General features: G+C 44.2%; 1 protein-coding gene across 1 annotated transcript in view; it reads right to left on the bottom strand.

Moving 5' to 3' along the window:
• DNAJC13 (DnaJ heat shock protein family (Hsp40) member C13) overlaps window positions 1–13,345 on the bottom strand; it is a 495,155-nt gene that overhangs the window by 180,881 nt on the left and 300,929 nt on the right. Inside the window, 4 exon segments of the mRNA XM_033929988.1 lie at window positions 1,072–1,146; window positions 4,762–4,943; window positions 5,509–5,644; window positions 5,805–5,883. Of these exon segments, the coding sequence (XP_033785879.1) occupies window positions 1,072–1,146; window positions 4,762–4,943; window positions 5,509–5,644; window positions 5,805–5,883 (472 nt within the window).

A 13,345-nucleotide genomic window follows, 5' to 3' on the forward strand; every position in this document is an offset into this window, starting at 1 on the left:
TCAGGCCAGGCGCATCAACTTGTTCTCAGTATACCATCTACTCGACCTCCCTGGACCACTGAGTCCTTTGGTCTCGCATCTGAGGTTTACCCTTCGATGTCCAAGGCTCCTAGCGGCTTCAAATGCTGCACGCGATGCCACAGGATCATTTCAGGCAAGTATCTGCATAACTGGTTTGTCAAGTACCTAGGTTCTAATCATCAGAATATTAAATCTTAATAGGTGGTATATAAAAACCTAATAAACTTGAAACTTCTTGCACGCTCTGCTCTCACTTGCAGAAGAGGTTACTAAAAGCCACAAAGTTGAAATTTGAGAAACTTCAACTTCAACTGCATTGACTATGGCTGGAGACTCCAACGCCAATATCGATACTGATTTCTGTCAGAAATAAGGGGTATTAAGGCAGATGAAGGCTTTTAAAACAAAATCGGGAAATCCAAGATGACTGCTGCGATAGCAATTCTGGCACCTAAAATTGCCCATGGAGAAAAAATCCAACCTAAAAAAATGCAGGGAAAGGGTTTGGGGAGTTGGGGAACCTGATCCCTAACCGCAAACCCTTAAAAATATATTTTAAGGACACTCCTCCCCCACCCCGATTTTCCCCTTAGGATGCAATAGCCTTACTCATTGTACCATGCTTCTGTGCTGGAGCTGCATAGTGAATCAGGGGGGGAGAGAAGATTTCTGCCTTAGACAAGCCTAGAGTCTAACAGATGGCTTGTTTTTTCAGACTGCTGTCCAATCCCTGATGTGTAACTGGATGCTCAGACCCACGCGACGGCACTGGGGGAGGAATAGAGTTGGTCCCGATCCTGCATAAAACTGCCACAGCATCTCTCCTGCCTACTTTTTTCTTGCTTTAACGAATACAACTCTATACCATACTGTGGAGCCAATTTAAACTCACACAAAACTCTCTCCAAAGCACAGCTTTTACTTATGAACATATTTACATGGTATGGGATTAGTAAATATATCACCCTTTTTTCTTTTTCAAATCCTGTTTCAGTACAGCAAAGAGAATGCCCCAACACTGTGTACTGTCAGGCTGATATATGCATTTACCTGTACACACATATCATCAGGTTTACTTGAGTTGGTCAAGACAGCTACACAACGAGAAAAGGCCTCTTGTAAAACCTAGAAGGAAGATAATACCATATGACTGTACAAACCTAAAAGACAGAATTATTGACAAGTGCTCTACTGCATTTTTATGGACTCTCAACTTTTAGATTTAGAATTGCACCTATTACTGTGGAATGCAATAACTTTTAAAATATCACTAGAGTTAAGATGAAACTGACCCATGAGTGCAAAACTAAACTGAAAACCCTCCCACAGGAGGAGATAATATGGAACCATGCATTGCATAACAAGAGAGGCATTTGTAATAAAGAGAGCTGAAGCAATAAAAGATTAGGTTCTTAGCTGGATATTCTTCTTTCAGTTAATCTACTACAGATTCTGTACGTGTGGTGATTTATCCCTTCCTGCGAACTTCCACCCACCCAAAGAGCAGCTGAGCTTCCAGCCACAAGAGGCGCTCATTGTACACCCCCCCCCCCCCACTGCCTGTTCAAGTATACCACTGCTGTGGTGTTGTCTAACACCCTTATGGCTTTTCTTTCCAAGACGCTTTCTAGAGCCTGCAGAGCTAGACAAATGATCCCGAGCTCCAGATGATTTATGGACTTCTTCATTTGATGGGGGTTACACTCACCCTGAATCGAGTGATTCCCATAATGAGCTTTCCGACCATAGAGGCTGGCATCAGTTGAGAGTCATCCATTTTGAGATCCATTCTGAGCATCCTAAAGCCACCAGCAGAGGCTGAGCTTTGCAAGTCCTGGTCCAAGTGAGCTGCAGCTGAAGAGGATGTTTCTGCAGAGACCACCGGTACAGAAGAGTCCTGGAGAGGCTGCATATGGGCTCTGCTAGGGGCCAGGGGACAGCCTTCAGCAAGGCTTCCATGGAGCCCAGAACCTGAAGGTAATGCAAAGCAGTCAGACTGCATTTGCAAGAGAGATCAGATTTGGCTCTGGAGCTTCCATTTGCGCAGCTCGGGAAGAAGCACTCAGCTGCAAGCTGTGTCAAAGAGAACATCCAGCCTCTAGGTGGGCTCCAGATGACTCTTCCTAAAGATGACAATCCAGTCCAAATGCTGGAGTAGTTCCACTACTTGACGTATTGCCAGCTCGCACTCCTGTCTAGAAGGGGCCCTGATGAGTCAGTCGTACAGATAGGGATGAACCTGAATTCCAATGCGCTGGTGAATGTGCAGTTGGCCGTCAATAATCTAAACAGGAGAGCTGTAAACTGGAATTGCTGCTGAAGAATGTGGAACCTCAGATATCTTCTATGGTCTGGAAAGATGGGAATATACAGATACGCTTCCGTGAGGTCCAGGGAGGCTAGAAATTCTATCAGAGCCACAGCCACGATGACCAAACGTGGAAATGTGGGACCCTCAGAAACGCATTAACTGCCCTGAGATCCAAAATGGGCCTCCAGTCTTCTGCGCTTTCTTTGGCACGATGAAATATATGGAGTATTTGCCTGAGCCCAAGTTGAAGTCTGGAACAGGCTCTATGACCGAATGTCTAAAATTCTCTGGAGAGTAGCTTGCACCCTGATCTCCTTCTCCGGCTGTCTGGCAGGAGAGTGGAGAAACAAGCGCCCTCCTGAGCATGTTTCATCATGACACCACCTTTGCTAGGGAGAGCAGTATACTTGGTGACCTGAGCAACAGCTGAATCCACCTTTAACTGGGCAGAGAGTTGCTGGAACTCAGGTGCCATGGGATAAAGTTTGGTTATGGACTTAGCAATTCGCAAGGACTCCTCCAGAGTCTCCCACTGTTCTGTGACCAGAGCAGTAATATCCGGATGAGCCAGAAAGGAGGAGGTCTGGTCGTTAATGGCACTTATGGCCATGCATTTGGAAATGGTTCCAGCTTCAGCTCCGATATCACATCTGAAATAAAGTGGTGGGCAGAGACCAACCTGAAAAGACAGCGAATACGAGGATCAGCTCCTTGGTCAGGAGCCAAGGAGGCCTCATGGCTTTTGGCCCCGAAACGGAAACCTGAATCATCCAAGACAGAATCAGAATCCTGAGACAAAAGCGGCATGAAATTTGACACACCATCCATTCACGTTGAGATCCGAAAGGTCACTGGAACCAAGGACAGGTTTGCTTACACAAGAAGAAAACACTGGAGAAGACGCTCCCTGGGTTGAAGGCTGTACCTGCTGACCTGGAAGGGTCAGAAAGGCTCTCCACTTAATGTTTAAAAATTCCGGGGAGAAGCCTGGTACAGGGGAAGTAAATGAAGTCTGCAAGTCCGCCAGTTGGGCACTTGCAGAGTCTTCAGACATCATGCATCACTGCTTCACATCAATGCAAGAGAAAGGTCCTGGACAATATTTTTGCCCATCTCCCAGACCCATAGTGGTTCACCAGCCCTGGAGGATGAGGATGAGGCTAGGCCTGAGGCTCCTGCCCCTCCCTTGCATTACGGCATACAGTACACAGGTGCTCTGCTTTGGGTAAATAGTCACATATTTGACAAGAATTTACATCCTTACCCCCTGAGGAGCCCATCCCAGTTGATTGGGAGCAACATTGGGGGATATTTAGGCAGATAGAGGATTTTGGGGAAAAAAAATATCATTTGAAATCCATGATGGATGCCAGCAGTAAAATTGCATCAAAAACGGCACATGGAGACTTTGAAAAGTGCAAAAACACTGAAATAAGAGGTTTTGGAGGGGGGAGACCTGAACCTTAACCCCAGAAACCCTCAAAAATTGAGATTTTCTGACCTACCCCAATTTTCCCATAGGAATGAATGAAGATTTACTCACATTTTTCCTTTGGTGACTGCCTGCAGCTTTCTCAATGCAGCTAAATGGTGGAAAGGACTTTTCTGCCTCAGATACTTCCTACAATTTTTCCAAGATCATGGAATCTTCAGGTTGCAAGCTGGACAGACCAACCCTCCACCACCCCCATCCCCAGGACCTCAGAGCGCAACAGGGGTGGGAAACATGCAGTTGGCATCCTACTCAGGGGATCTTACTCAGGGCGCTGAGAAACTCAGGAGGTGAACTAGTTCCCAAGGGAACATACCCCAATCCTAGAAGAAAACACAGCAGGCTGGCTCTCCAGGTCTACCTGAAGGCTTGCCCTGCAGAGCTGCATACCAGCACAGTGGGTCTACCCAGACAAAGAATCACCAAGAATGGAGTCTCAGGGCACTGAAACCTCAGAAAAAACCTTCAAGCGGAACAAAGCAATAAAAACTAACAGGGCAGAACAGACCCCTCTGCACAGTTCATTTGCAGAGAAAAAACTGAGTTGTGAACTGGGGCTCCACCTATAGGGGAGGTGCTCAAAGTTGTAAGTGTTCCTCTCTGCAAGCAAATTTGCAGGAAGGGATAAAACACCACATGTACAGAATCCGGAGTAGATGTAACTGAATTTACAGTAATTGACAAAGGCTGGCAACACCTTAGACTGACCAAATTGAGGTGTAAGTTTTCAAGTGCCAGAGTCCATTTTGTCAGATGGTCCTTAGAAGCTTAAGCTTCAATAAACTGGTTAGTCTATAAATTACTACCTGCCTTTAACAACTTTGTTATACCAGACTAACGTGGCTATACCTTTTAAAGTTTTTACAGTAATCAATAGATATAAAGGATCAGAAAGTCAAAACCTATGCAAACATAAAAGCTTTTCATTTAACTTTACCTCTATTCCGTTCTCCCTCCTTAACTCCTCTGCATTAAGTGCTGAACAACTGACTGTATGGAAAGCCAGCTCAGTAGAAGCAGGAAGCAGAGATATTTTTGAAAAGAGTTGGTCATCAGTAGTTTCCATGGTGATGGTCCTAATAAGCATTGGATAGCCTGCATATTTGAAAGGCTGTAGATCTAAAAGATAATAGAAAAACTCTAAATAAAAGTAGAATACTTCCTTTCAGAAGCAGCAGCAATAGCAGGGGAGATATAATTAGTTGGCTCAATTATAGAGAGATTGGTAAGACAGATGAGGAGAAAAATATGAAAAGATCATCTCAGGTTACCGAGCTTCAAATGGGTACACCTAGAGCAGCGGTCCTCAAACTTTCCAGATAGTCAAAGATATCCAAAATGAATCTTCATACAATATCATGTACAGTATACTCAATGAATTACAATCAGGATACGTTTGGGAACCATTGCCCTTGAGTATACTACAAGCAATTTTAAAACTAGACAGGAAAATAAGATTAGCAATTTACTAAAGTACATACAAGAACTGAATGCTTACTGAAAATGTGACACTTGCAACAACCATAGATAGCAGCTTCAATTAAAAAATTAAAGGAGAAAGCAGCATTATCATTGGTGGTGAATCCTTTCACAATCCCTATGTTAAAGTACTTAAATGTTCTCTGCATATAAATATTTCACTAATCTGAATATAAACAAGATATCATCCTGTCTCTATTCCTACCTTCTTTGTGTCTGTTGAAGAGGATACTTTGAGTTTTCAAAATTAAAATTATATTTTCTGGATCAGGGCCATCCATTATTTTGACTGACTTAGTGCACAAGAACTCATAAGCTTTATTCACTTTTTCAAACATGTCCTATGGATAACAGAAAAAGAACAGTATAAACCTTTCTGCAACAGAACCGAGCAAAGGCTTTATTACTGCTGCCAAAATTACAGAAATAAAACAGTTATATTTGTGAGTCCTCCTGAACGAGGAGCACAGTTACTATGGTATCATCATAAACATCACATACCCTTCCTTCAGGATTCTTGTCAGGGTGGTACTTTTGTGCAAGTCGGAAGTAGGCTTTCCTAATCTTGCTCTCATCGTGCCTGCCAAGTGAAAAGTAAACATTTCACTCCACATCTATAATTTTTACTCATGAAATCTAATAAGCAATCATTTGACATATTAGAAAAAGTTCAAAGTGAAAAACTGCAATTAAAAAAAAAATCTGGCTTAATCTATCTTTTGCAAACTTTCAGGATATAATAGAGGCCCTTTTACTAAGCTACATTAAGCAGCTAGCATGGGTTTTACTATGCAGTAGAAGATAGTACATACCTGCATGACATAGGTGGGTTGGAAGAGTGGCCGAATGACAGCTAGCACATGGAGCACTACCGTAAGCTAGTTGTCACAACAGCTAATAATGCAGCTGCACTTAACCCTGCTTCAAGAGGGACATCCAATATCCCCAAATCTGAACCCCAAAGCCCCTCCCCATACAAAGTCCCTTTCACAATTTGCCAGACAACCCTTTTCTCACCCAGACCCTCAAGATTTATCTGGGGCCATCTCTAGTTGGCTAGTGGGACAGGGCAGGAGCACTCCTCCTTCACTCTTGTTCCATCTGTCTCTAGGTTCCAAAATGGCACTGATAAGCAATATCCAGCCTCTAACAATAGTAATGCAAGACTACTGCTAGGGGTCATCAGCACCATTTTGAAACCCAGAACCAGAAAGGGAATCATTCCACCCCAAGGTAAGTTGGAGGACCAGGGGGAAAGGGGAAGGGAGGTAGGGGAGGACAAGCTTGGGATCCAAATTCAGCAATCAGGGGAGAGAGATGTTGAGAATGGATGTCACCATATCAGCTCTGTGGTTTTGGGGGGCTTTTTTCACTGGGCATCTCGCATGCACTGCATGGCAGCATCTGTGCAATCTGCTACCACATATATCATGATGCCTATTCAGTAAGTAATCCTTTGTGTTAAATGCTAGACATAATCCCGTACTTAATGTACAATCTTTGTGCTTACTGTGTCCTGGTTTTTGCACTGAACGCATGGTAAGTACACATGCGTGACACACTTTAGTTAAAAGTACACTTATGATTTTGTTTTAGAGTTGGGGTGAAAATACAACTTTTTGCACATCTAAACTCTTCAGCACACTATATAAGTTTGCTGATGTGAAAAAGAAAGGAGTCTAGGTCAATATTTGCTACCTTAATAACTAAGCTTGAGCTTTATTTTGTTTCTCAGGGCAGAGTCTCAGTTTGAAGTCCATAACTCAGGCCAGGATTCTCAAAAACCTGGGTTAAAAAGCAACGGTCTGCTAATGCAGTCATTTTGATAGCAAATCTAAAAAACCAAGATTCTCAAAAAATCGTGAATGCAAATGAGATTGGCAGACAGCATATGATTTGACGGTGTAGGTATCTGAGAGCTCTACTGACATAGACATTTGATATACCAGTCTATTTTTCTTGTCTGTTTTCAGATTTGTGAGACTGAGTGCCATCACATTTTTGTTGAGTGTTTTCACTATTGTTCTGATATGGCAATGGAAGGGTGGAAAACTGTTTTTAGCTTCCCTCAAGATAGGGCAGCAGTGGCGTACCTAGGGTATGTGGCACCCGGGGCCCATCATTTTTTGACACCCCCCCCCCCCCTCATGTAAAATTTTTTTTTTTTTTTTTTTGCAATAACCATGAAATGGAATAAATGGTCAGAATAGAAACAGGCAGTGAAAATTTTCTTTTTTTTATTTTTTTTTTTTCCAAAGTATTTTTATTGAGAATGGCAAAAGGTCCAGACAAGCAACCATGGTCTGTACAGAAACTTATACATTATCAAAAAGAACACAGAATGAGAGTAACAGCAACAACAAGCATGAACAAGCCTCTCCCAAGAGAAAATTGCCAATGAGAGGCATAGCAATACACAACAAAAGGCCAAAACTTGGGGCAAGCAAACAAATCCCACCCCAGAACCCACAAGAATAATAAGCCGGACTAGACCCTCAGCCATATTTTATAATGAAAAAAACCCCCACAAGCAACAACACCCAGACCGCTCACCAGACACACCAATCCGCACAACAAGCACCCAAGAAACACCCAGCCACCACCCAGACAAAACTACCAGACACACCTACCCCACCAAGCCCAGACCCAACCCCCCCTCCCCAGAGAGTGCAAGCGCAAAGTGGACCGTGAAAAGGGCAGCTGCAGAAGTGGAAAGCCCCAGATAAGTAGGTTAGCTAAAGAAAGCCCACAGATAGAAGAAATCAGGATAACAGAAGTTCCAACAAATGCTCCCACAGAAAATTTTCTTTTATTGAACCTCATTTATGTAACCATTATTCCAAACATAACATAACATAAATTATGTCTGAATTGTCATGACATCAGAAGTACATATGGAGTAGTTGCAGGTGATGCTTGGGACAGTTCTGATTATGTTAGTTTGGTTTTATGTGTTTTTTTAATAGAAGGGTTTTTATTTCTTTTTTTAAGGTTTTGTAGTTTGTGGTCGAGGTCAATAGGTTGTAGAGTTGGGGGTCAAGTGTTGCAGCTCGAATGGCTAGGAGGTTGTCGAACAGTTTTTTTCTTTTGACGTTTTTGGTTGGAGGGTGTGTGAATGGTGCGTGAGTTCTCCTATGTCTGTTTGAAGTGGATTGAATTATTTAGCTGAAGAAATTAGTTACCCCCCCCCATTCCACACACATTAATTCTCTTCCATTTTTGTTCCCATTATAAAAAAACACTGATAAGTTCCCAGGAAAAAAATACATTAAAATAAGAAGTGAAAACAAAGGCCCCTACAGATGAGAACATAACATAAGAATAGCCTAACTGGGTCACACCAATGGTCCATCATGCCCAGTAGCCCATTCTCATGGTAGCCAATAGTGCTGCCCGATTCAGAGAAAAATATTTCATTCGATCCGATTCACCCTGTTGAATCGATTTTTCGATTAGATTCACTGTTAATGACACCGCTTTTTAAGTTTAAACAAAGTATAACAATAAATTTCACAACAACAATAAATTTCACAAAGTACTTAAAAAAAAAAAAAAATCACATTTTTCCATTAAAGCAGTTCTGGAGACATTTGCTTGAACAGTCTTTTTTCCCAGTCCATAAGCAAGCAATATGAAAAAGATTTCCTTAATTATCTACTCAAACATTTTTGCTATTTACTTTCATTGTACCTATACTATTATTCAGTAGAAAAAATGGACTTAACTGTGCAGGAAATGAATCTCCTCATACACCCACCATATAGTGCAAAAATGTGCAAAGGTCTGTTTTTTTCTTTCGATCACTACATAGCCTAATGCCACACAAGCAGCGCTGTTACAAACATATTCTGAAGGTCAATGCTAAGGTTGACAAAGTTTCCTTCCTTGGACCAGAAGGAGATACTGACAAACCACTGGAAGAGATTCTAAAACAACTACCCAGAAATAACACCCAAAGACCCACTCAGTGTGTGAACCAGTTGAGTGGAGTGGACTAACTGGGGGTGGAAATGGGCCCAGAGTTTGCTCAGCAGAATTTCCCAGACTACCTCTTCCTCTCAACACACTGACATGCTACCACCACCACCAACACTAGGAACACCTCACCGAGTATGCCAGCAATGCTTATAAACTTTATAAAACACATTATTATATTTTCTTATAAAGCATATATTTTAACTGAACTCAGCCTTGCCATTCACAAAAATAGAAAAGTTCCCATTTCAAGCTGTCTCATGTACACTTTTCAAATCTAACATATTGTAATCACAAAACAGAAAATAAAATTATTTTTTCTACCTTTTGTTCTCTGATCAATATTCAAATCTTGTTGGTCCCAGGCTCTTGTTGTCTTGCTTGCCAGGGTCTCCTTTCTCCGTGCTAACCATCCGTCTGCCATCTCTGTTCTCCCCTTCCGTTTCCCTTCCCTCTCCCGGAGATCTGGCATCTTTCCTTTTTTTTGTCTCCATCCACAGATTCACCTTTTCTCAACTCCCCACCACCCCAGGATCCACCATCTCTCCCTTTCTGTTCCCAACTATCCTCCTATCCAGTATCTCTATCCCCCCTCCACACCATCCCCTGTTTCCAAGTTCTCTCCCTTTCTGTTCCTTCCCTCCCTAAATCCCATTATGCACCATCTCTCTCCCACTCCTCTGTTTTTAGACCCATTATTTCTAACCCCCAAAGTCTGGCATATGCATGTATCTTTGAACCCCCCCCTTCCCTCTCTCCCTCTGTGTACTTTTACACCAGGACCCCCCTCCCCCGAAGGTCTGTCCCCCCTCCGAAGGGCTACACCCCCCCCCTGAAGACCTGCACCCCCCGAAGGACTTTACCTCCCACCCGAAGGTCTGTCCCCCTCTGAAGGCCTAAACCCCCCCCCTGAAGGACTGCACCCCCCCCCCGAAGGCCTGCACTCCCTTGAAGGTCTGCACCCCCCCGAAGGCCTGTCCCCCCCTTGAAGGCCTGTCCCACCCCCTTGTAGGCCTGTCCCCCCTTTAAGGCCTGCCTGCCTGCCTTTCCCCCCCTTGAAGGCCTGCACCCCCCTTGAAGGCCTGCACCCCCCCTTGAAGGCCTGTCCCCCCCCCTTGTAGGCCTGTCCCCCCCCCTTGTAGGCCTGTCCCCCCCTTGAAGGCCTGCCTGCCTTTCCCCCCTTGAAGGCCTGCACCCCCCTTGAAGGCCTGCACCCCCCCTTGAAGGCCTGCACCCCCCCTTGAAGGCCTGCACCCCCCCTTGTAGGCCTGTCCCCCCCCCTTGTAGGCCTGTCCCCCCCCTTGTAGGCCTGTCCCCCCCTTGAAGGCCTGCCTGCCTTTCCCCCCTTGAAGGCCTGCACCCCCTTGAAGGTCTGCACCCCCCCAAAGGCCTACACCCCCCCCCCGAAGGTCTGCACCCCCCTGAAGGCCTGCCTGCCCCCCTTGAAGGCCTGCACCCCTTGAATGTCTGCACCCCCCCCCCCGAAGGCCTGTCCCCCCTTGAAGGCCTGCCTGCCTGCCTGTCACCCCCCTCCCCCTTGAAAGCCTGCTTGCCTGCCCGCCCGCCCCACCCTGAAGGCCTGATGCCCCGACCCACCCCGAAGGACCGCTCGCCCCCCTGGCCTCCCCGCACCACCTATGAACAGCCGCAGCAGGATCGCGAAGTCAGCGTCGGGTACCAGCCCTAAGGGGGTGTTCCCGGCCTTGCCGTTCAGTCCCCCGCCCCCCCCGAAGGACCGCTCGCCCCCCTGGCCTCCCCGCACCACCTATGAACAGCCGCAGCAGGATCGCGAAGTCAGCGTCAGCATCCCTGCGCTGCTTCCTACGACGCGATCCCGCCCCTCCTCTGACGTCAGAGGAGGGGCGGGGACCGTGGCGCAGGAAGCAGCAAGGATCGCTGACGTCGCGATCCTGCTGCTTCCTGCGCCACGGTCCCGCCCCTCCTCTGACGTCAGAGGAGGGGCGGGATCGCGTCGTAGGAAGCAGCGCAGGGATGCTGACGCTGACTTCGCGATCCTGCTGCGGCTGTTCATAGGTGGTGCGGGGAGGCCAGGGGGGCGAGCGGTCCTTCGGGGGTGGCGGGGGACTGAACGGCAAGGCCGGGAACACCCCCTTAGGGCTGGTACCCGGGGCGGCCCGCCCCCCCCGCCCCCCCCTAGGTACGCCACTGTAGGGCAGTTAAATTATTAGAGACTACCACTCAATTTGATATGACCTCGACCACAGAAACTTTTTCAACAGCTTGGTCGGATTTAAATAAATCATTTAAATCCATAGTGAGCATGGAAGTGAATAGTGATATGCTAATAGAATATTGCAAGAAAGAGCGTATCCCTAGAGGTTTGAGAATTGCAAAAGCCCCACAAATTTTTAAAGATGACATGCAATTTCTTGAGATGTGGAATAAAATTCTCAATAAATGCGCATTAGATTTAATGTTATTAATCATAGAAAACAGCCAAAATGTGATTAATCAACAAAAGATTAAATTAGACTCTGACTTAAACAATCTGAAATCTAAGACGCCAGAAGTAGAATTTACTGACAAATTTAAAACATTGTCCAACAATATGGAGGAATCCAGAGAGAACTTGAAGAAAAATAAATTAAGGAAATTCAAAAGGGATGAGTATGATTATCTGAACCACAAAGTATATCCTTGGATGAATTCTAATGATAAGAACCCTATCCAAGCAGACACAACAGGTTCAGATGTTTCTTCTATCTCAACATCTACCAATGGAGACAGCCAGCAACATTTTTTACGGAGAGGCCAATCTTCGAGGAGAGGCAGATCGAGAGGCAGAAGAGGAAATCAACGTCAAAGGCCAACTACTCGCTCACAAACACAGAGAAACCAGTGGTGATTAACCTTTCAAAACATACACTCAGCACTGAAGAAACCAGAGTTTTATCATTTGGGTTTTCTTTTGTCCCGTCCACTGATTTTGATTTTTTTCAATTTAATGTGGATTTAGAGAAATTAATCAGGAAACTACAATTAAGAATTTATTTTGAAAATCAACCTAGCAGCATAGACCGAACAGTGGTATCTCCAAAAAGTGTTTGGTCTCCTCCTATCCCTTTAGATCCCATAGTAAATGCCTTTAAATTGTGTGTTCTTAAAGACATTGAATCCTGGAGAGAAAACAAAAAATATCATTACAATAATTTGAATAAAAATGAAAGGGAAGTGATCAAAAATTTGAGTAAAAACGAGACGATCATAATAAAAAAAGCCGACAAAGGAGGAGCTATTGTACTTTTAGATAAAGATAAATATCACTCGGAGATCCTAAGACAGTTAAATAACAAAGATGTCTATGAGAAACTTCCGTTAGATCCAACGAAAAAATTACAAAAACAGATAGCAAGGATCACGGATGAAGGTTTAAAACAAGGTTCGAGTGGCACGTCAAGCCCATGTACCAATTATTTTCAATTTTTGGAGGTCCGATCAATGCGATAGGACCAAAAAAAAAACCAAAAAAACAAGGTTTCCTTACTTTAAAAGATCATAAATTCCTGAATAAAAGATTTCCTATAATACCAGTGTTCTATGTATTACCAAAAATCCATAAAGATTTAATAAATCCACCAGGGAGACCAATAATGTCCTCACGGGGTTCTCTGTTAGAGCCCATTTCAAGATTTGTAGACATGTTTTTGAAAGATGAAGTTCCTAAAATTAAATCTTTCATTCAAGATGCGAGTACGTTGATGTCGAAGTTAGAGGAGATTTCTTCAGAATTATTTTCTTTTATAATTGTATCCTTCGACATAACCTCTCTATATACATCGATACCTCAGGAAGACACCCTGAACGTAATAAAGAAAACTTTTGATAAGAGGACTAGTCCACATACGATTCCTTCAGAATTTCTCCTACATTTATCAAGAATAGCGATGAAAGAGAATTTTTTCATGTTCAATAAAGAAATCTTTAAACAGAAAGTGGGGGTTGCTATGGGTGCGATTTTTGCACTGTCTGTGGCCAACCTCTCTATATGGCAGACTTTGAAACAACATGGATTGACCATTCATCTTTTTCATCAAAAATTTTTAGTT

The sequence above is a fragment of the Geotrypetes seraphini genome, chromosome 2 (genome assembly GCF_902459505.1).
Source record: "Geotrypetes seraphini chromosome 2, aGeoSer1.1, whole genome shotgun sequence".
Taxonomy (NCBI): Eukaryota; Metazoa; Chordata; class Amphibia; order Gymnophiona; family Dermophiidae; genus Geotrypetes; species Geotrypetes seraphini.